General features: G+C 37.7%; 2 protein-coding genes across 2 annotated transcripts in view; one reads left to right on the top strand and one right to left on the bottom strand.

Moving 5' to 3' along the window:
- The first annotated feature begins 57 nt into the window (after window positions 1-57).
- On the top strand, window positions 58-13,196 carry LOC145492387 (cyclic AMP receptor-like protein A). Its single transcript, XM_081471834.1, has 14 exons — window positions 58-344; window positions 445-497; window positions 1,551-1,605; window positions 2,194-2,250; window positions 2,712-2,775; window positions 3,245-3,332; window positions 4,697-4,786; window positions 5,528-5,575; window positions 6,717-6,795; window positions 8,827-8,874; window positions 10,252-10,334; window positions 10,627-10,700; window positions 10,866-10,936; window positions 11,706-13,196. Exons 1-14 carry the CDS (start codon window positions 300-302, stop codon window positions 11,886-11,888), a joined length of 1,038 nt encoding a protein of 345 aa, XP_081327960.1. The 5' UTR covers window positions 58-299; the 3' UTR covers window positions 11,889-13,196.
- The window catches only part of LOC145492401 (cyclic AMP receptor-like protein A), a 21,755-nt gene continuing 10,623 nt past the window's right edge, over window positions 13,187-24,318 (bottom strand). Inside the window, exons 3-14 of the mRNA XM_081471849.1 lie at window positions 24,081-24,135; window positions 22,834-22,890; window positions 22,353-22,416; window positions 21,828-21,912; window positions 20,933-21,022; window positions 19,844-19,891; window positions 18,440-18,518; window positions 18,017-18,076; window positions 15,968-16,047; window positions 15,168-15,241; window positions 14,839-14,909; window positions 13,187-14,267 (exon numbers count right to left, since the gene is read on the bottom strand). Coding sequence (XP_081327975.1) covers window positions 14,163-14,267; window positions 14,839-14,909; window positions 15,168-15,241; window positions 15,968-16,047; window positions 18,017-18,076; window positions 18,440-18,518; window positions 19,844-19,891; window positions 20,933-21,022; window positions 21,828-21,912; window positions 22,353-22,416; window positions 22,834-22,890; window positions 24,081-24,135 — 868 coding nt within the window. The 3' untranslated portion in view covers window positions 13,187-14,162. The remainder of the gene's footprint in view (window positions 14,268-14,838; window positions 14,910-15,167; window positions 15,242-15,967; window positions 16,048-18,016; window positions 18,077-18,439; window positions 18,519-19,843; window positions 19,892-20,932; window positions 21,023-21,827; window positions 21,913-22,352; window positions 22,417-22,833; window positions 22,891-24,080; window positions 24,136-24,318) is intronic.

Raw genomic sequence — 24,318 nt, 5'->3', positions numbered from 1 at the left:
ATCCCTCAGTGTGTCCCGCTCGTCGCCCGCCCGCTATGATGGGACGGCGAAGGGGGATGAGAGAGGGAGGGGAGAGGGGATGACTCTAGTACGCTCAGCTCAGGAAGGGCCAAGGACGATTTTTATGGATTTAATTCTCTGGTCTCTAAGTCCCGAATATTATTAGAGTATTTCGCATGTTAGAATATTGATAAATATCATTTATTAAATTTTTCACCCAAGGAAATAGACTAAAACTTTCGCTAAGCCGCTCCCTCCCCTCCCCTGCTAGATGTTGAGCATTCGGAAAGTAAGCAAAGATGGCGGGGAAATGTACATTGTTTACAGAAAACCAACGCTACTGCGTAAGTATTTGAGTCAGGTACTAGTTATCTTCTATGTTATCCTGACAACATTACAAAGGTCAACACAGTACATAAACTCAATACTAGAGTTGTTTTTCAGGGTGTAATATCCAATGTGAAGCTTACAGTGGCGTCTTTTTCCTTGATCGCCAGGTGTGTAACAAGCTTATTATCATCTGCACGTCTGTAAATGTTGTAAATATTATTTTTTTATGATTTTTTTCTCAGTAATACAGGGCCACTTGTGTTGTTTTCATTTTTTTTGGTGTCGTCGAAACCGAGGCTCGTGTGCATCGTTAAATCGTGACAGAACTTTTAAAATTAAGCACCCCTTCGAAGTCTAATTTCGAATACGTGTCATCGTTTGAAGTTTTCGTATGTCGTCAAACGGATCGAAAGCGGTGTTGATGTTATGTATTGCTGCTAGTATTCAGATTTACTCTGCCAGCAATAAACATTTCTCCTACATTTTGTTCCAATATTGACGTTGACTTGGTATGAAAACTGTATCCCAGCTGTTATTTTATGGCCAATTTTCAAGGTATAACTTACTAGCCTGCCAAACATTTCCGCTCTCGGAGACCAGGCTACAGGGTTCGCAGACTCGTGATATGACTTCTTGGAGCAAAAATTAAAGTTACATAGTTTCTGTAATTTTCAGTCACCATTTACTTGTGGTCAGTTCGGCCTTGTTGACAAGCAGCAAGGATAACCCTAGTTCCAGGGTTACCCTAGCAACACCGAAGAGGGTTACCCTAGCACTTGCAAATGTCTTCTGTTTGTTTCATGAACATGTTTGCAAGGGAGTTAGCATTACCTAAATACTAAACTAGGTAACTTTAGCTGAGTGCTTGGGTTACCCTAGTGTGCCCTAACGGTGTTCAACATACTAGGTGGTACGGAAGGGAAAAAATTCAGTCCCCTGATTAAACGTTCACAAACAAAAGTTTATCTTTACACAGGACAAAGCTTTTGAAGGCCTTTCTTTTTGGTTAAAAAAGAGTGGTGTTGTCTCGTGATGTCTTCTAGCTTCACCAAGATTTCGAGGCAACTTTTTAAAATTCCCCCTACCCCTCCCACATGGTATCATGAATTCCCTGCTCCAATAACAACTACTTAATATAAGTCAAATTCAGTTTCATTGAGGTATTCTTTTGCTATTTTTTGCTATTTCTCTGACTTGTGCCCTTCAAAATATATTTACAGCTTTTTCATAATATTTGTCATATGGCTCTTCAAAAAGTACAAGTATTTTGTGCAGGTATGGTACTTAATACTCTATCACTTTCACCACTCACTCAAACTCAGATTTGTTAGCATGGGGTAGCATTTTTTCTTCCATGCCCTCAAATTAGATGATTGCAAATCCTGTGGTTTGCAGACTTGTAAATTTGGCTCAGCTTGAGAACTTTAATTTTATGGTCTGCAATGAAAAGCGTAAGTATAGACTGTATAGAAACAAACCCTGTGGTATTTATTAAAGCACTGAAATTTTCACATCGTTTTCTTGATACTTTCTGATAATCCAATAAATATTCAACAATCTCATGGTAGCTATGCTTAAAGTTTTGGCAGAGCTTTTTAGTAACTGATCGTACTCTTCGTAAATTTTGGTAATTCTTTAGAAGATCTGATGTGACTTCCTTAATATTACATTTGGTATGTACAATTATGCGTCTTCAGGCATGTTTTGTTCCACAATTTATAGCATTATATAAACTTAACTTGGACTGAAATGAGAACAGATCCAATTGAAAATGATTAGTTCCAACCTCTATCAAGTTTTGTATATTGTGATGAGAATGTATTTTTCTCAGCTTCTAAAGAAGGTTGTAATTATTTTTGACAGAGACTTATCTTGGCTCTCAGTGTGGCTGCTTTTCTTGACAGTGTTGGTTATTTGCTGGTAAGTGTTAAGTTTAAAGCTTAGTGAGTCATACAGAGACAGACAGACAGACGGACAGAAGTCAGACAAACAGACAGATATACCAAAGGACTAACCATCACTTTATGGTGGAAACAATTGTTGTGTCTCCTACTCTCTAGTGCATTTAGTTATACATATCATACACGTATATGGATTATTGACCAAGCGCAAGGTTATGGCTGGATACATAATAGCACGGAAGATGGCTGGATACATAATAATAATTTATGAGTTATCATGCTGAGTTCTTTTTTTCAATCAATCAATCAATCAATCAATCAATCAATCAATCAGAAGAAGAGTTACGTAGCTTTGACATAGTCGTAGATGTTTTGAATTAATGTTAAATGAAGTTTAACTTATCCATTACTTTCTTATAATTTGCATTTTCCAAAGAAATAATTATTTCCTCAGTTAAATTTTTAACATTTTGACTCTAGACAGGTGTTCCTCCTGATGACAACGGTTTATGTGACTTCCAGGCATGGCTACTCTCTTTTACAAGTATGAAGTACCAATTGAACAATAAAATTATTGTGATATTAATTTACTCTTACACGTACTAGTTACCATTCTTTTTTTGACTAAGCATTCTTTTTTTGACTAAGTGGATCTTGTCAACCTTTTATGGGGTATGAGAGTGTGTTATTTTTATTGCATATTTTCACTTTAGTTGCTTGACTAAATTTTGGGCTTTGAAAGAAATTTAGGGGTCAGGTGATGAACTCAAGCCTGGGCCTGGTTGCTCAAAAACTGTTTGAGGTTTTCATTCTTCACTGAAGAGCAAAAAGTATTAGCATAAATTTTTACATAAGGTTATAACTGGTCTTTTTTCTTCATTTTATTTTTTTAAACCTTTTGGAACTGATTTTCACGAATCAGTAGAACTTGGCCAGTGTCATGAACCACCACCAGAAGACCAGTTCAGTTTCAGTTACACATGACATCATGACATGTTGCATTATTACACTAGGTTTTTCTGTTCTCCTCTGGGTTTGCTGTGTAACATTCAACTTGTACTGGAATGCAATCAAAGGAGTCAAAACAGATAACTTCGAAAAGTAAGTTAGATGATTGTTCTCTCTTCATTCATTCCAGCTGTCTACTATGTTTCATTAAGCTAACAATATTTTGATATTATGCATTCTACAATTTGTTTGTATTGCATGTAGGAATCTTACAGCTACATTATTTTTATCCTACTGTTCTTTTTAAAAAGTACTGTAAATTACACCTTAATGTACCCAAATTTGTAATTTGCCAGTCCAAAACTCTGCCCACTGTCCTGATATCCTGTGAAATCAATTCACTGGTCTCATATGGCTATGATATCATGGTCACTTGGCCAAATTTGGGTAAAGTAAATGTGTGGTTCCAGAAAATAGCCATACTTACCCCAAGGAGGGTTATTAGAAATTCCAAAGAGGAAAGCCAGGGGTGACTCGAAAGCCAAAATTTTCAAGGGTATGTAGGAACCAAAACTGGAATTTCCAGAGGGTTGGGGGGTTGTATACCAAAACCCCTTGTGGGAAGGGTATGGATATTTTCTGGAACAACACAGTATACCTATTTAAACCTTTTGTGGCATGCTTTGGCAGCATTTTAGGTTCATTCGGTCTTGCCTTTGGTATTTTGGCTTGAGCCATGGTACGTACTACCAAAATTGCCTTATATGCTGCTGAAGCATACCAAAAAGTTAAAATTAGGTATAAATAAATTGGATCATGTGTAGTAGAGGTGTCCACCCGCAGTTGAGTGTCGATTGATACCCTCGATCGATACCCTCGATCAATATCCTTGATTGATGTCCTTGATCGACCCTTGATTGATATTCAATTGCCACTCCATCAACACCTCGGTTGATACTTGATCTACTTCTTGGTCGAGGGTTAGTTATGAGTTGACTTATTTTCGATCCATGCATGTGAGTCGGTTGACACTCAACGGACTATCCACCTACTGTTGATAAAGTGTCGATCGAGTGCCAATCGAGATATTGGTGGAGTGTCGACCAAGTATCGATCGGGATGTCCGTGGAGTGTCAGTCAAGATGTCAATCGTGGGTCGATTGGGGGTATCGATTGACACTCGACTGCGGATGCCTTTAGTACACATGATCCAGTGAACTTCAGTTCAATGGTAGTGTGAATTGATGTGAATTGATTGTGGTAGATGGACTTTTGGGTGATGTGTCCCTGAAAATCCACAATATTTGCCCCTGTTCAGTTCGTGACTCAGTTGTCTGGTAGTTCTACATACATGTAGCTGGCACACAGTTGTGTATTACTAAATATGCTTTCCAATACCACAACCTGCATGCTCATTAAAATGCTCCAGTTGTATTAAATCTTGAAAGTAATTTGAATTTTATGTTCCACACCAGAATATCCTTTTGCTTTCATAAGTGAATTGATTCTATTTTCAGATATTATCACCTTGTTTCATGGGGAATTCCCTTAATTGTTGCCTGCTTACCTTTAATCAATAATCATTATGGACCAGCAGGGGCCTGGTGGTGAGTAGTGGATATGGAGAATTTTTATAATTAGAATAATTTGACAGCAAAATTTGAGATAGTGAAAACTAACTACATGTAAATTACAACCAGACACAGCTAGCCCAAGCTAGTGATAGGGCTTTCCTTTGGTTGTCCTTGGGTTCATAGCCATGGTGTCTAATGACAAAATCACCCTCAGGCTGGGAGTGGCATGGCAGTATTGACAAAATCCTGACAAGGTGGGTTTTTGTGGCTCTTTTTGTTAGCTTGGGTTGCCTGTGAAAAAAGTCATTTTTAATTCTGTCAGACAAGTAATTAATATACAGTAACAGCCAAAGTACACCTTATGTTGACTACTTACACTGTTCATGTCATATTTCAATATGCAAGCGCTCAAAAATTATCCTGGCTACAAAACTGCACACAACATGGCCATATAATTATTTAGTTGACAAAATTCAGACAACCACTGTTATATCATTCAACAAATTGTCTACGAAATGCATTTTTGAGTTAGATAACTTGTAGTTGAGAAGTGGTTCACAAGTTGTTGGCCAAATTTTGCCTTAATGAATGTCACAGGATATCGGTCCATTTCTGTTATGTGCAGATGAACTTTTATGATGAATTTTAGGTGAAAATGATTTCAAGAACATTTGGTGTTTACACATTATGGTAGTAACTCTTGAACTGGCAAATTTCAGATTTCGCAGGTCTAAAATAGCAAGATACTCTTTCATTACATTGTTTCCTTTCCAGCTGGATTTCCAAAGAAAGTGATAATAGTGTGGCATGGAGGTTTGCTACGTAAGGATCAAAATTTTGTACTTAAATATTGATTTACTAACACATTGGCTGGTTGCTTAATCCATTTGTAATTTTCAGTGCACCTTACCCGTTTGTTAATAAGAGATTATGAAAATGTTGCACATGCTTGCCAGTACATGTTTGAAGACCCAACCTGAGGCAGACATGGCTGGCCATGATTGTTGAACCGAGTCAATTGGCTTTGAGTCAGCTCTGGACCTTTGCTCTTGAAACCTCAGCTGATTGCAAGCTCACTACAGCATTTTACCTTAATTTACTTGGAGTTGATATTCATGACCTTTGATGAAACATTTTTCTCTCATGCTGATGCAGCACAACAGTTGTTTAGAATCTAATGACTTCATGGTCATTTGCAGTTCAGCATAGCTTGACTAGTTGAAAGTCAGTAATTACATGTAAGTCGAGCAGCAAACATTGCCATTAAGCAAGTTAGTTGCTTGTTTATATCAATCATATAGTTACCGTAAATCTTTGAATTGGCACCCAGGGCGCTTATTTCAAATTTAGGAGAAGACGGGGGCGCTTATTTGAGGCAGGATGCTTATTTAATTTTTCCCAAATCATGGCCTGGCATGATCATTTTTTTAATACATCATCTGCTGTTTATTGACATAAGCTGATCCTTAAGTTTAAATTGCAGCACGGTTAGTACTTAATTTGTTCACTTAATGTGTTCACAAACTGAAACAATGTACAAATCTAATACTACATGAGGAAAACTATACATCCTTTGTTGTCTCAGTACTTGTCCACAAAATCAGGGGGAGGGGAGGGGGCGCTTATTCAAGGGGGGCACTTATTTTAAATTTCGGCCGATAGGAGGGGTGCTTATTTGAAGGGGCGCTTATTCGAGGATTTACGGTAAATGTACGTATTAAGGAATGTTGGCAGCCTTATGACCACAAACTCCCTAACATGGTCAACAGGCCTGCTACGTTAGAATTAAGCTGCTTCCTTCTCCAATCCTCCCCCGTCTCCTGAAAGACCCAGTCCGCTGTATGTGTGCATTAGGTGCTGTAAGCTAACCCTCATCACTTCTGTATTTTGCATTTTACACACGTATTGATTAATATTAAAAACTAGCATGTTATAATATTCTTCCGGTGTTTTTCATCCGTAGCTATTATATTCCTGTGTATCTGTGCATCATTGGACTTTTTATTGTTTATTCTTACATCTTTATAACAATCAGGAGACAGGTCAGTTGATATCAGAAAGTCACCTCGCATTTCAAAGCATGGCTCAGTTTGACATACAGATTTAATAATTCTGTTTCATTTTGTGATATGCTTCTGTTTTGACATACAGATTTAATAATTCTGTTCCATTGTGTATGACTTTCAAAACCTTTCTTCGAAATGGCTCATATAGATATTACAACTGCGAAGATCTTTCTTTTCACCCTCCCCCCGTCCCACCCCAGAGAGGCAGAGGCCAAGGTCCAAACCCTTTTCCATATATATATATATTGAGTAGTTCTTTCTCAGAGAAGGTAATCCTTCCTTATACATTCCATAGCATCATCTTACAATTACACTCCATTAATGCCCCCTACAGTAGAAACAATAATTCTGTTCTGCATCCTTGGAATAAATGTATTATAACGCCGGAAAGGACGGAACTTTCACGCCACGCTCGGCAAGTTAAGCGAACAGTTTCCATATTAGTGAGCATTCCTTTTGTGATCAGTGAGTGATCAGCTTTATTAGTATTTTAGTGCAAATCTGTAAATTTTTTCTTCTCTTTCTTCTATCTACCTCCCCCTTAGGGAAGCATCGCGTATGTTCTTAGGCAATAAAGCTGTCTTAGGCAATAAAGCACTGTCGTGCGTGACGCGAAAGAAAACCGCAAGAAAAAAATGGCCGCGCGAAATCCTGGAGGCGAGGAGCGCGCCCTTTCGCGCGGCCATTTTTCTCTCACAGTTTTCTTTGGCGCCATGCACGACGGACTCAGGGAAAGAGGAACTACTCGCAGTCTAATTGAGGTGGTGTGTATTTAATACGTTAATGACCGTTTTCTCTGCTTGTTTCCAATGTCAAATTGGAAGCTGTGGAAGTAGCAGCCCTCCCCTATAACTTTGCATCGTATAACACAAATGTTCTTGTTCCCTGTTCTTTCTTCCAATGATATATATATATATATATATATATATATATATATATATATATATATATATATATATATATATATATATATATATATATATATATATATATATATATATATATATATATATATATAGGCAGAATAATATGGTTTTCCAAACGGTGACTTCCAGTAGAAGGATCAAAAGATACCGTGCTTCAATGTGAATTTTAGTTAAGTGTAAGATGAGGCGTCATGAAGCAAACTTCTAACTGTTCCGGCTTTTAATGTGACGTTTCGGCCTTCGGCCTTCTTCAGATTGGAACAATATTTACAAGTTAAAAAATAAAACGTTAAAATTCCTAGCAAGTTTACAGATTTGCATGTATGTATATAAGATCAGAAAAATGTAAATATAATTACATAATGCTATAACACCTGAAATAATAGATTACATAACAAGCTAATGTCAACTTACAAGAACGCGCCGGGTGATAAGATTACAACAATGTATCTGCGAGCGCCTTAATTACTAAGTGTATAATAGTCAGTCTAATTCTGTATTGTAACAAGCTTGCTAGGAATTTTAACGTTTTATTTTTTAACTTGTAAATATTGTTCCAATCTGAAGAAGGCCGAAGGCCGAAACGTCACATTAAAAGCCGGAACAGTTAGAAGTTTGCTTCATGACGCCTCATCTTACACTTAACTATATATATATATATATATATATATATTGGACTACATTACCTATTCTAGAACTAAAACTATAGGACCTATAGATGTAGTGTTTGCGCAGGAATTGCAAAGATTATGGTTTCAAATTCCTAATTGCAGTGTGAATTTTTTCAAGAAAAATAACGGAACACTGCCCCCTTATTTTCCCTAGGTATAGGTGATGTTTAAATGGTTTTTAGCTCCTCGGTGATTCAGGGACATCAAAGATTTTAAGTAAAGCACGTAAGGTTCGCTGTGATGGCTTTGGGTGATGTGCGGTCAAATTATCGGTATGAACAGGATGTTTACAAGAAGTAATGTTAAAACAAATGAGCACCAGGTTCAAGGTTACACTTAAATTGCCAACTGTAGTGAAAAAAAGGTTCAATTAAAGTTATAGTCAATGTGCTCTGCTTTTTATCCCGTAGATAAAACGTTGGGAAGGAATATACAATGCTGAAGCTGAGCGAAGTAAAGTAAGTTTTTTTTCTAAAGCGTAAAAGGAAGAAATTAGATCTACATGTAAGATATATCGATACCCCATGTTTTTCTTTTCTACTGAAAGCTTATGTTTTTTTTTTTTTTTTTGCAGTAGCAAATGAACCTATAGTGCAACATTTTGGTCTCTGAAGATTATTGTAATTTAAGGTTGCTTACTATAGTTTTGAAGGATTGTAACAGTCCAACTTTTAACTGTTTTGAAAACTGTTACAAGATGTTTTTCCTTTCTCTATTTACTGTTTACTTAAGTATTTTACCGTTCTATGTGAAACTTGAACAATTAAACGTCAACAAATGGCCAAAATGAACGACCGAGTACCCAAGGAGAGACTGGGCACTAGTAGGTTAAATCACGTTTTTCTCAAAATCTACCCTATGAACCCACCTCAGAATTGCAGGAATAAATTGGCTCTGATTTAACATTCACGCAAAGTAAAATAAAAATCTGTCTAACAGATTTTGAGCTATTTTTTAACTTCACATTTTCTTAGTTTGCGAAAAATCTGTCTTACAGATTTTTATTTTACTTTGCATGGATGTTAAATCAGAGCCACTTTTTAACTGGCCGAAATAAGTTTTGAGGGGGGCATTTTAACTGGGAATGACACCTGTTTTTCTTTCGTCGTAAATGTCAAATCAGACTGCAGTCATTTAGGGCGGAATGTTTCTGAATGCTTTTTAAACTGATGAGTCAAACCCACAACAAGTTCAGAAACCCGGCAATGATCTAGATGAAATGATATCACGTTCGTGGGACAGAAAGATCCGAGTCCTCGGTGAACTTCCAACTCCAAAATACCGACACTCTAATCACTGAGGTACATGACGTCATCAACATGTGAATGATATGAATTTCAAAATCAGTCCTTTTACTCTAAATGGACATGTAACGAAACTGACAATAACACAAGATTTAGATACATTTAGGTCAGTTGAAAATTTAGCTATCAAAAAGTCGAATAGTACTGTGAGGCATTAAATTTTCGCAGGATCTAATTCCGTTCCCGAATTTCGTAGGTTTTTCGACGATCCGCGGAAATTGAATTTCGTAAAAATAACCGCAAGCAGAAATTAATAATCCGCGAGAATTGACTCGATTTATTTAACAGATTACGGAATCTCAATTTCTGCTATCAAGTAGTCAGTGGCAGCGCGGAAGAAAGTCAATTTGTGTATTTGTGGTGTTTTTTGCACTCCGAATTAGGAATCACACCCTAAGTTACTTAACGTTACAGCTGCTATGGACACTTCATGTCATGTGCACAGTAAATGAGTAAGAAGTAAGAATGTTTAATTAATTGTTTGTTGAACGACTGACTGTGATATCAATGTGCTTTATGGTTGATTGGCAGGCATTGATGAAGGAAGATATAAAGCCCCTGATGTGGTACCCCGTGGTTTATCTTCTAACAACAATATGTCCTCTTATACACAGGTTCGTAAAGCTAGTTTGTTTTGTATAACTTGTATATCAAATACATTTAGATCATTGTCGCTACAAAAGAAGTTGTTATTTTAGGTTAGTTTATTTCGAAGTGAAAATTTGCTAATACATAATTCCGACAAACGATGAATGATCATGAGTAAAAATACATTAGGACGAGATCCAGGGACGTTGGGGCTGTTTTGTAAAACTCTCAATATATCATTACCCTTCATTTATTTTGGCTCAGACTGATATGGTGACAATGGCTGGAGTTTTGTTTTGAATAATTTTAACTTTCTAGAATTCAGGACGCAGCCAGTTCAGAGGACAACTTCACTCTTCTGTTACTCCAAGTTCTGTCCAGTCCCTTAGTTGGTGAGGTTTTTTATTTTAGCCTTTTTGGTTGATTTTTCAATCAAGCGACAATGACCGTTATTATGGTTCTAATTTGTTTTATAAGTTAAATTTCATCACAAAACCCGAATCATCTATTATATTATAAGGGATTTCTGGCCTTTTCTTTTGTGCTGGTTTATTTAGGGGTGCTAAATGCCATTGTCTTTGGCATGGACAAAGAAACACTGAGCAGGCTCAACTGGTCTCACATGAAGGTACGCCATATTCTAAGCCGGGAAAATCTGCATGGGATTATCGGCAATGTACTCCGTTCTGATTAGTTTTCTGCTGAAGTGTGTGATGAAAACTGATATCTAAGCAATAAAGCGATGGAGTTTTCTCAAGTCTACACGACACCGCCAAGTTTTACAATTAGGTTCAAAATACGAAAAATCTTGAATGTTAGGGCGAATTTTGCAACATTCCACGGGAATTAATTTCAATCCAGTGTAGTAAATCAAAACCAAAGTAATCACTCTGACCAGAAGAACACAAACAGTGCAGAGAGCCTATCAAACCTCAAGTAAATACATGTAGCTGAAAAACTTGTGTCAGCGAGTCATGATTGGTTTTGGTGTTACTTCTGATCAAGTATTTTTCAGCCAATTGCTTAGCGTAGAAATGCAAAGCAAATCAAATGCGAATTACTTCACTTCAACACTTAAGTGAAAACCGCGCTAATAGTTGAAACAATGTGTGTTAGTCCTATAGCCAGCCTAACGTATTAGACGTATACATACATGTTCGGTAAAATCTTTGTTATATGGTGTTTATCCAGCGCCGTCAGTTTTGTTTTGTATGTAGAGCATGCACTGAGAATTCCTCGAAGTCAGATTTCCGGCGAATTTTAGTATTTTTAGCTAGTTTAAGTGAGTTTTCGAGAGTCTTCAGTCTTATGCAATAAGCCCTTGCCTCTGCCCTGAGTAGTAGGAGAGGATAAACCCATGAGGAAGTATTATAAGTGGTTATTATTGATTATTTCAGGTTGCTTTCATGCAGCACTCAGCTTCTGAGAAGCGTCTTGTCCGAGAGTATCCTGTGGGAGAGTCAACAGAGGTCAGACCCAATGATGACTCATCTTGGTCCTCGGCAACATCAACTGAATCCCCTCCCCGTCCCCCCTCTCCCACACCAGTTGCCGCTCCACCACCCCCCTTGGAACAATAGATAGCAATTTGCTTTAAAACGCGCTGTGGCTGAAGGTGATTCCTCTGGAACAAAAGTTGCCGAACAATGTTTTTGAAACTTTCCCAGAATGTTCCCTGCCAAGTACTGTTTCGAAAAATACATTAAAAAGGATAGGTCACCATGCTCGTTAAAGAGATATGATGGGTCAATCTTACCACATTTATGCCTAACCACGAGCGATATTTCATAAGTTCACGTTACATTTTGTGGTGGCTGGAAACAAAGGTTATTAAAGCAATACTTGAAAAAAAATTGGATAGGTAGGACGTCTCTGGTACATGGAACAAAGTAATATATAATTTATGGAAAAATCAGTCAATTCTAAAGGACATTGGCTCAAAACGTTTCTCGAATCGTTGTTTTCAAGGTCATCATTCGCATCCTCGAGTAACGGCTTTGTGCACTATTTTAGTGTTATCTTTTTTTCCTTCAGAACAATTTTTTCCTTAATTTTTAACGTTGAGCGGATAATTTGAGCACCAAAATTATGCAATTAAAAATATAGTTCACCATGCTCGTTTAAGAGAAAACGAGCATTTATTTTGCTGTCAGGCTTAGCTTGAGGGAGAGATCTTACGCGCGCTCATGTGCGCGCGCTAATTACGCGAAAATCGTGCGCAGTAGGGCTGCGCAGTGCAATACTGAGGAATCACCTTAATTTAATGTTCTAGATTAATGCTGAACGCATTGTTGTAAGTTATCTTTAGAAGTCAGAGATCTAAGTATTATTTTCGGACATCTTCGTAAAATACGAAATATTTCCGATTTATGTCGTGCAGTTACGCACGAAGGAAGGGATAGGTCTTGGCGGCCCATGACTTCAGCGAGGAGTCGGATTGGATTGTGAATGACAGGCCAAGTGAGATCCCTCGGTTGTTTGGTTTCACGTAAATTATTATCAAGGCGGAGAATTCTTTTGATGTCTCGACATCTTCATGGGCGACCTGCACCATTTACAAGGTTCCTTATAATTGGTCAAACGAAACAATAGATAAAGAACACAAAGAATGCCCCTAAACCGAGGAACAAAAGAGGTGCAGATTCACAAGAACCAACCAGAATAGAGGCTTTAAAGAGGTGCAGGTCAACCGGATCTTCGCTGAAGGATCAAAGGTGTAATGAATATTTTAAGTAATGACCACAATAGCTTCCTTTTCGCTTGAACAATATGTAGACATTTGTCCTTGGACAATTCCTGAAATGTAAAAAACATGCATCATCTTGTGACCCGGATATTATTGTAGACCCTTAAAATATCCCAAAATGACACGTGCAACTGTCAAATGAAAATGAATAGAATTTCAAACATAGGAAGTATAACTTAGTAAATACCATGTTTAGACTATAGTAAGCATGCTAGAAATAAAACTTATTTCATGGCAGCTCTTCGTGCCCTGTTTCTTGTGAATTTGTGACTTGTAAAAATCAAATCAGTTCAGTGTTAGTTCCCTTGTAAAATACTGCCAACGGTTCTCGTTCCACGTTAATTACTACCAGCGGCTTTCGTTACACTCTCGTTACTGCCAGCGGTTGAGTACCGCGAGCACTAATCTGTGCATCCCAAGTGCTATAAGAAAGCTAAGCTTTTTTGACAATCGAACCATTATTTACAACAAAGCAATTCCGAAATTTTAATAACCTATTTTTTTTCCCGCAGGCACCAGGAAAATTTGATTTCCCACTCGGCCCCTGCCATAATTAGTTTACATAACTGCGCATTGCAAATTTTACAAAATCTAAATATAGGGACATTTCTCACACCAACCCGGTAAATCTGGTGGTGCCTTATTAAAGTATCTTTTAAGAATTATACCTAATTCTTGACCAGCTTGAACGAACCACACTAGGTTCAGAAGAGATGGTCAAAATCTATATCGACCCAGTTTCAGACCGAAACTGCTCCGAAAAACCATACTCTATCATAGCCTATATAACAGAATGCCCAGGCCGGGAAATTAATCTTGTTGTTTTGTCTCAAGTCTAATTTTGGCGGCCTATTACCTTTCAAGACAAAAGAAAACGACTTTTAAATGTTGACAGCCAGCCTACCTACTCGTTAATACTATAAGTTCAGCAGCAGGAAAAAGCTTCTGAATGTAATAAAATTTTATATGCTACACTTTTTAATTCTAAAACAAGACCATGCGCGCCACTTGAGTAGTACGATTGTCTTAATAGGTTCTGAACCCCTCATAGCCATTTATTTGTGCAAGGCTCTTCTTGCACTAGCCCCGCCCTGTTTAAGACAGGTTGCTATATCTGATAGTCATTCGTTGTAGTGGGTTCTCCAAGTCTATGCTCCCCCATGGACGAGTCCATTCTCATGTTCCCGACGGGAAAATGCTGCTGAAAAGCCGTCTACAAAACAAAAGAAAGAGATAACAACTGTTACAATGTGTATCACACATCTAGTCAGCTGAGAAGGAGCGACGAAAGAGCTTTGCGGTAATCTTTTAACCTACTATGAGTTTAACACGAATTAGTATATTCTCAGCTCCGACTATTGCATTTCTAGCTCTCTGATTGGCTCAAAAACTCCGACTATGAGCCATTAGTCGGAGTTTTACCTTATATGGAAAACAGTGCGCCAAGTTTAAAAATTTTCCGCTCTGTAAAATTGTTGAAATAAAAATCGGCGGCAAAAACCCGATTAAGAATATACTAAAACAATTATTCCATTCGACCTTGTTGGATATGAAGTGATCATAACCAACTCGCGCTACGCGCTCGTTGGTTATTTATCACTTCATATCCAACGCGGTTTCATGGAATAATTGTTAATTATTTCAATGCCAACAGCGCCAGACTTTTCAGTATTCATTTCAGACGGAACAACATTGATAGCAATAAAGGAGGCCTCCAGTTTGATACATTTAGAGTGGTATCTTTTTATATTATCATTATTTACACACCGTTCTATTCACCGTACCTTCATGTCACTCCAGTTCAGTCTGCTGAGGGTTTCTTTGTTAATTCCAAATGCAATGGCATTAATCAAACCTACAAAAGACATGCTTGTGAGTTTTCGTGAAAACAAAAGTGTACCCAGATGAACATTTGACTAATCGAGTATACAAGAAACATAATTAATTTGAAAGAAAATAATTGATTCAACTATCGGCAATAAGGATACTGTGTGAAGTTCCATTAGTTCAAATCAACAGACCCTGCAGTTTTCTAACCTCTCATTTAACCTTTTCTGGACCAGTAGTGCTATATCAAGCATAGGAAAATGACAGAACTGACAAGTTACTTTACCTGTCAGAGGAATAGAAATCACATGAAGAAGAATGAGCACGAAGCTTGGTTCTGAAGAAATGGCGTTGTAAACTCTGCAATCAAACATAATGAAAAAATCTTTGTTCGTATTAAGTTTTTCTTTCTTTAGAAAAATTGAAGATGATAAGCAGAAATAGAGGATAAAGAGTGAGACAGTTAATGTCCCATGTAGGTTTATTCCCAAAGTAATCCCTTACAAGTTACCATTCTCGGTTTTGGAAATCTCAGGAGGGTCTTCAAAAAGCCAATTGTGCTCACGTGGACAGCCCAACCGGAAGCGACTCCACACGCGTTTTCACTCTCCGCGAAAATATCTACGCATGTCTGGCAAAAAATTATCAGCGGCAGAACTGGGTAACAACTGGAGAGGGATTACCTTGGGAATAAGAGGTCTATAAGGGGGAGGAAATGTCTTCCTCTTCATCCTCTCATGTTGGTATCCAGTGCTAAGCTGAGTCAAACCAGCAAGTCTACGTACGTTCGCGCAGGCTCAATCTTGTATTGAGAGGCCGCGTCCCGGGATCAGGAAACGTGTTTCCTGAACGCTGGTCAAAAAGGAAGGGAGACGCCGGCTCTGAATGTAGGAATGCACGTAAGCTACGACAACTTGAAGTCAGTACTTCCGGAAAGCTTCAGTTTTCCATTTTACAGCTTAACGTTATACATTCTTCCTACATAAGCTGACGAAGCGCTTCCTTATGATTCCGTAATACAGCCATGACTTTTCCTGAGATGCCTCGATATCTGTAGGAAGTGATGTATGTAATTTTACCAGTTACCTGTGAATAAAAGGAGCCAATGACAGGACGAGATAGATGAATGGATACGCCATCAATGAATTAATGTGGTTCAACCATAACTGAAACAGAAAACCATACAGCTTGTAGATGTTAGTGGCTCACTGGACACAAGGATTATGTACCGCAGAGTTCACAACAAAGCTTTTCTTTCCGTCGCCTTTGTGGCTTCTCAGATGCACTTGAAGCAAGTTTTCTTTCACATTATGATTATGGTTTTCTGTCAAACAGTGTAACAAAACAATAATCGCTGGATTGGATTTATGACGTACTTTATCCGAAACTGACCTAAAATAATCAAGGTGTTGGTTGTCCCTGGTTGTGATATCAGGAGATAGAGACCGAGCTTATCTTCCGAGCTGCATCTTATCTTCCCCGACATTCTATTGGAGGATTGCATTATCTGAGACAATCTCAGGTAGTGTAGAGTGTAATTTACGGCTCTGATACAGTAGTCAAACAGGTCCTCACACCTGCCGTTCTCCCCCAAGGCCTTTTCCCCTTTGCAGAATATGAGCGGACAAAAACTTGATAAGACATAACCTTAGCAGTGTGTATGTTTCATGTTTGTGTTTTCTTTCCAGGCTCAAAAATAAGTTACGTTTATCGTTTGTCAAGACGGTTTTAAATTTATTGTGGTATTTTATGCTGCGTTTCATTCATTTTGTAGCAAACGTGACAATTTTACTTTTCATACCAACGTTTGTAATTTGATACTTTTGTTTTCCTCACCAATGTAAGCAACAAGATACCTTTGTTTCCACGAAAATATCAGAAAGATGTGTATTTTTTTTTTACTCACAGCTGAAGATAAATGGAATATAAAAGGTAAATATCTGCTAAAAAGTCGAAGAGGAACGATTTCGTTTTATTCAAAACGCAAATTTTTATTTCACCAATAAAACTAGAACTAATCAAATAGTCACGTCGAGTCACGAAATAGTGCGTTCTTATTCTCTTGCCAGCTTTGGTGTTAACAATAAAACCACATCAAACTAATACAAAATGCTATCGAGTAATACAACTGAGGAGCGTTTCAACGAGAAGTATTGAAGGTAGAGATCTTTACTTGACCGAAATTATATCCCACATCGGTGAGCGAGTCAAATCATCGACTCATGTAATTAATTGGCGGTTTAAGTGCCACGGAGTCTGCGGCGATAATAACGAAGTTTATTTACTAGTTTTGCATGTAACTAACGCGGGAAAGTTTCGGCTGAATATGAAATTTTGGCTTTCTTTCATAGAACAGGAAACAAACAAGTTGCTAAGGAGAAGCAATATGTTTCCATTCTTCATTTGAACCCTGGCAAACACACAAAGCAGACAACATTTCTTGAATCGAGCTAGGGAAGATTCCAGAAGATACGCGGTCACAGTAGCGTTCTTTGTATTAAAAAAGGAGAACTGACGTTACCTGACATAAAGCTGCTATCCCCGGCCAAAACGAGAGTGTCGTATGACTCATTACAAAAGATAAAAAAAAGGTGCATCTGAACTCGAGAACGGAGTTTATCACACTAGCAATACTAGAACGCATGCGCCTTACATGTTGTGTTCTACCACAAGGAAAAGCACTCAACGTTCGTGGGTAGTCCTCTATGAAATGTATCTTTCGCCAACATATAGTCGACTTTGGCGCTAACTAATCTGCGGATGCGTTTGGACCAAATTGCTTTTGTTCTTACTGCGCCTTTCAAAAAAAAGGGAACTCTAAAATTCAAAGCTTAAACGACAAATGGGTTTTTCGCTACCGTCAACCAAATGTTCGGCGGCTCCTCCCAGCTTCCGACTACTTCTGAGCACTGTTTCATTGTCTGAACTGTGCTCAACGATTTGATTACCGCGCGCTCGGCAGTAGCCGGAAGGAGCCGCCGAACATTTGATTGACGGTAGCGAAAAACGCATTCGTCGGTTGAGCTTTGAATTTTAGAGTCCGCATGTTATTGAAAGGCGCAGTAAGAGAATAGCACCACAAGGATAGAATGAGATTTGAGAATGAGAATGAGATATTAATATGATCAATTCAACCTTTCTCTGTTCATCTTCTGCTGCACTGTTCCTGCTGTGAACTCCTTCCCATCGCTTAACCTGAAAAATGACATCACGAATTCGCTTATTACAAAAGAATAAAGTCATTTTCATCAAGGTGTTTCTACAAAGGCGACTTTGTTCATCAACATGAGCTGAACTCAGCTGGAACTATATATTTATACTCGGAATTCCATCATTACAAATAAATGAAAGCCGAGTAAAAATCAAACCCTAAACAAGTTATCTCTTGGTTGAAAAAAAAAATCGGCAGGACAAACTTGCACGCAATACTCCGGAATACTGAAACGTCGCGACATAAAGTAAAAGCCAGGAAAACACAATGCAAAACGATTACAATTGACAGATAGCTTGCAAGCAAAACAGAAATAAACAAATAAAAATGTTACATGTAACACTGACCTCTCGCCGGTGAGTGACAAAGATATATGTGTAAGCAATGAAAAGTCCAATGATGCAAATAAACAGAGGAATGTAGTAGCTGTTTGATAGCAAGAGTAAAATAGACCACTTAAGTATTTTTTTTAAGAAGTCACGTAGGTCATTAAATGGCAGCTAAAAAGCTGATGTGGACCTACAAAGTCTTTGATCAGCACAGCAAGCTTAATATCAAATAATTTCAAACACGAGGATAACTGAGCGGGCGAAGACCTTCCATGAGATGATTTATACCCTTAACATTCTGACAAATTTCATCTAACTTAACCAAAACTCCTTAAATAACCATGGAGTCATTCGTTGTATCAGTTAAGCGGAACACAATTTTTTGGGTGTGGGTTATACGACGCAGTCCTTCACTACGTTTGTCCAGACTGAAGTTGTGACTGGGCTAATAGCCCCGGGAGGGAGGCGGCGTACTCTCTTAAATAGGCGATGTAGCGGTTTTGAGCGGTTTTGATCGGAAAAAGGGTATTAGGTATTAGGTTTTTTTTCACTCTGACTTGGCATTGGGTATTTGGGTATTGGGTATTTTGTTTACAAGGAATGTTTTTGTTTCCCATCAACACTGGCAAATTTATAGCCCTTCTCAAATTTTTACGCAAGTGGAAGCCAATTCTGATTAGCTGCGGTCATATATTAGAACCGTATACTAGTTTTGGAAGTCTGTAATGGGGTATTGATTTTTTGCGCAGGTCTGAAATAGTGTATGGAAAATCACAGATTTTTGTCTGAAAGTTTAAGCCGCATACCACCCACCAAAAACGTTGGGGAGTACCTCCCCCCGAGGCTAATAGCAAGGGTTGCTCGCATACATGTTACACATTTGAGCTTTCTTTAAGTTGGAGACGATTTAACTTCATCGTCGGTTAGCTGCTCTCTTCCAGTTGTGATCCCCCTTCTTGCCGCGACCCATAAACTAACATGTTTTGTTTTCTACTCAAAAGTCGACGATCGTCTCTTGTTCTACTGTGGACCTACACAATCTATAAGTTCCTGTGTAGTCGGCAATGATGATACGATCTGCTTTGAAGATAAAAACTGGTTTGGCGATCTCTAGTGCTCGAGGCTCTTTAACATCACGCAGGCTTGTGGTTGTTTGATTGGCTGAAATAAGCCTCTTTGGTTACTGATTATAGACGGTCTAATATGTCTCTTCCGCGCATTGCGTTGATGAATTTTGAAAGTTGGGAATTCGACTAAACTAATTATTAATTCTGCAACAGTTTATCGGAATCTGTAACCCTCACACAAGGGAACTAATCCCCTCTCCATAAAACTTGAAGCCTAGGAGAGGGTTTAAACTTGAGCTGTCATTATGCAGTTACTGCAAAGGAAATTATATTTATGTTTTCACAACAAACTTACGTCGCAAACCTCCATATGGCACTGTTTTCAACATCGCCTGCAACCCAGCTGCAATGCACAGCAGACTCATTCAGGTGATTAAACAAATAATAATAATAATAATAATAATAATAATAATAATAATAATGATGATGATAATAGTAATAATAATAGTAATAATAGTGATAGTGATAGTGATAGTGATAGTGATAGTGATAGTGATAATAATGTTTATAAGTGGCTTATAAAAAATTACAACTGTAAAAATTCTTAGGACAATATATATGTCAGGGAAATACTAACTTACAAACGAATTACAAATTACACTCATTCTTTACAACCCTTATAAATTTGTCTATTGTCATTTGTCGAAAAAATTTAAATAAGAATAGTAAAAAATACTCTACACATTTAAATGGCAAAAACTCTACTTTAAAAATAATAATAATAATAATAATAGTAATAGTGATAGTGACAGTGATAGTGATAGTGATAATTATCAAAACTATAACAAAATTATCAACGGCCCGATTTGAGCATTAATTGGACAGTGTACGCCTCATGCTTGTAACTGGACAGTACGCGTCATTTTATGCGCGCTGTTGCGGTGCACTGTTGAGTAAACTGCTGTGTTTTTCAGCATTCATTACGACGTTTAATCGTTCAGCGATCAATCGATGGTTTGTTCGTTTTTCGAACTTTGTCATAGTTTTGATTAATTGGTAACAGGCCATCGTGTCGTCCAATGCAGTCTGTAATCATACTCGCGATTAACAAATCGGACTCCCACTTCTCGGTCGTCCGATTTTGTTAATCACTCGTATGATTACAGACCGAATTGGACTCCACTCAGTCCTATTACCATTAATAATAATAATAATAATAATAATAATAATAATAATAATAATAGTAATGATAATCCTCCTCCTCCTTTTCCTCATAAACGCACGCCAAATTTTATTGATTTCCCGTTCCTAGTACAAGTAGAACCAACGCATTATTACGTGGGCATCAAAACACGTTATTTCTAAGCGGAAATAACTGAGTAACTTAGATTAATTTAAAAGACCTTCCTTTTTCCACTAACTCGTAGCTTGCCCACAAACTCACCACCAGGGTCCCGCGGGTCCGTAGGCATTTTCACTGAACGGAAGACTGGCAACAACAAGTGGCACTCCCCAGGAGATCACGTGATAGTACCTATTTACACACCGAAACAAAAACAGTGTAACAATTTATTTATTACGCTTTTTTACGGGAAAGGGAAATCCAAAATATATCTGCCTTTTCAACATGTTGAACATTAACAGCAATTAACCGACGCTGCGCTGTCTCGTGTAACAAAGTTTGTGTCCCTGTAATTTAGAACAAGAGCATTGATTCATTTGCGTGTGAAAGAAAATTTCGTCCAAAAAAGCTCGCATTTTGTTAAATCTTTTTTTTTTTTCTGAGCTGCAGGCGTCAACAGGGTTAAACAACAGAGGATGCACCATTTGGTTATTAAATATTATTTGGTAATTTAATATTCGATTTAATGGACCTAAATTATGGAATGAACTCGATGAAAGATTCAAGTGTTGTACTTCTAATCAATTTAAAAAAGAACTAACTTCGCATTTCATTAGTCTCTATTAATCTTTACTGATATTTTGATGGTTTATATCTATCTATTTTGTTTTGTTTTGTATATTTACTCTTGTACCAAGTTTATGATATTTATGTGTACCAATGTGTTTGTTGTGCCTCTTTCCTGACTCTCATATTTTTAATTATTATAATTACGGTCACCCAACTAGTTTAACTTTTTAGTTATTTTGGGTGTCCCACTACTGTATGTACTGTACTGTTTATTTATTTATTTATAATTATAATCTTGTAAATTCTTTTAGTTGTTTACAGTAGTAGAAATAAATAAACTGTTGTTAAGTTAATGTCCTCTGATAAGACAGACATTTGAATAATGAAGAATGGGAATTCAGCGAGGAATAAGAATACATCCACGTACCTTTCTAACCGTTTTGCTCTGTCGCCCCTCAATGCTCTCCAAATATTAAACGTGATGCAACAAACCCAGAACAAAAGTGCAAGAACTTAAAAATCAAACAAAGTATTGACATAGTATGATGTATTCACCTAATCTGAAAAGACTTACTTTTTTTTATGCGCTTCATTTCGCATTTCCTTTTGTTTTATTATTTATTTGCATATATGGTCTATCTATCTTAACAATCTGATAAGGATCACAGCCTTGCCATTTCTCTTCGAAATAGGACAGAAAGCGAACTTGACCCATGGGTGCGGTCAGCCTTTAGCCGGACCAAAATGACATACAATGATTTTTTTGTTCCTTTATGAAACTGCTACGAGCCAAACGTAAAAAGGAGTGGCGCTATGACATTTTCTGAAAAGAGTGAAGAGTGTAACCTTATACTTAAAATGTTCATATCAAATGACACTAAACGTTCTCCAATATAAAGAAGTCACTAGGATACGTTAGTTTTGTAGCTTATATAAAAAAACGACGAGTTACCAAAATATGTGATGAGCCATGCTTGGAATTCACACAAGGTGCCTCTTTCTTGCGGGACACCAGTCTAGTGGTCAATAAAATGAAAAGCCAAATATGAATTATAATTATAATACTGTCTGCGCTCTGTTGAAGACTGCGTGTATCTGGTCAAAACACTAAATTATGTTGTAACGTTTTTTACTTGATCTGTAATTTAACTTAGGACGCTTAAAAAACAATTTCTTTATTTATCTTTCTATCTTGGATTAGCTTCGGGATACAAAATGACAATATTGTTCCCGGATTGCACCCCATGTTAGATAGTGAAGGCGGGATTGAAGACTGAATTAATTCGACGTGTTTGGATTCTGGATTTGCACATAGTTAGATTTGCATTTCTGTTTGTCCTGACACCTTCAGCTAATTGTGGATTCCAATTCATAAAAATCGAGGTTTTACATCTCGGAGTCCGGGTGAGAGGCAGTTTACGTATAGTACGTACCAGCATAAAAGAAATACTTCCACACAGAGCTGCAACACTGAGTGCCAAGATTAATCTCTGAAATCCAAAATAAACACAGATCATCATCATCATCATCATCACCATCATTGTCGTCGTCGTCGTCGTCACCGTCACCGTCATTGCCACTGTCGTCGTCGCCATCGCTGTCGTCGCCGTTTTCGTCATCGCACGTCATAAACACTCTTCTCCTTGACTAAATTTTTGTAAACCGAGATAAAGTGGAAACGACGTATTTTTTCTAAACCTCTAACACTATATGCTACGATTGTTACTTGCGTATTTTGCATCGGAATATCCATCGTCGAGTCAAATAATTTGACTTGAACTTCACCCACAAAAAGCAAACACAAAGATTTTGATTTTGTCGACGACGAGTCGTTTTGTGCCATTTGTTACTGTAAAAATTCCAGGTTCGCCAATTACTTTCTCCTACTTCTTTCCATTTGAAATCCAGGAGTATTCGTTTTCTTATCATTGTTATTGTTATAAGTCCAAAGATGTTTTACGTCCTGTCTGTGACATATCCGATGGAAAGCAGCATTTCTGAGCTCTCGTTCTCGGCAGTATTTGCCAAGACCAACGTTTTAATATTTGATATCCATGGCTTACTGCAATATGACGTCAGGGGATTTGAGATCGAAGAATGAGTACACAACGAGTACGAGTTTCTGCTTTTAACCAGTCTTGTCCCCATGCCCCTCGCACCCTCCTGTGACTCACCAATAGAACAGGAAGCTATCAAACGAAATAGTGTTTGTGATTGGGTTTTGTGAAAGAAGCTGGGCACTGGGCACTAGATTGTTATTGGAACTCATGGCGTACTTTTACCTCGATATGAAGTTCCTCATGCGTGTTGTGAAGACGTCAATGAAACATACCAGCAAAGGAATTAACAATTCGGTTTGCCTCTCTTGCGTCCATTAATTGTCGTTACGAACATCAATACTGCTTGGTTTGAGGGTTACTGCTCAATAGCCCTTTTCACGGTTAATTTTTCTCATTTGCATTACAATGTAATCCAACGTGGATTCGAGGCAATTTCGGGCTAAAACTACAAAATAGCCCGAAATTGCTTCACATACATGCTAGATTTTATTATAACGCAACTGAGCAAAGGTAACCGTGAAAAGGACTATTACAACATCCAGACAACATTACAACACGTTAACTTATTTTGTCACATACAAAACTAAGTTACTGAAAAAACACTGTAAATGAACCATTACCTGGTGAAAATATTTGTAGGTTTTAAACAACCAGATGACAAAAATGATGAACAAGCTGTAAATAATCATAAAAGGAAAATAAACAAACAAGTGAAGATGGTGGGTAAAAGGGGTAGGTATGCAGCTGGGTAGGGTAGCCAGGTTGGTAAGTACGTAAGTCACTAAGAGGGTAGGTCAGTGGGTATGTAGGTAGGCAGGCAGGTAGGTAGGTAGGTAGGTAGGTAGGTAGGTAGGTAGG

This window comes from Orbicella franksi, chromosome 7, assembly GCF_964199315.1.
Source record: "Orbicella franksi chromosome 7, jaOrbFran1.1, whole genome shotgun sequence".
Classification (NCBI taxonomy): Eukaryota; Metazoa; Cnidaria; class Anthozoa; order Scleractinia; family Merulinidae; genus Orbicella; species Orbicella franksi.
This window is presented reverse-complemented; position numbering and strand designations above follow the sequence as displayed.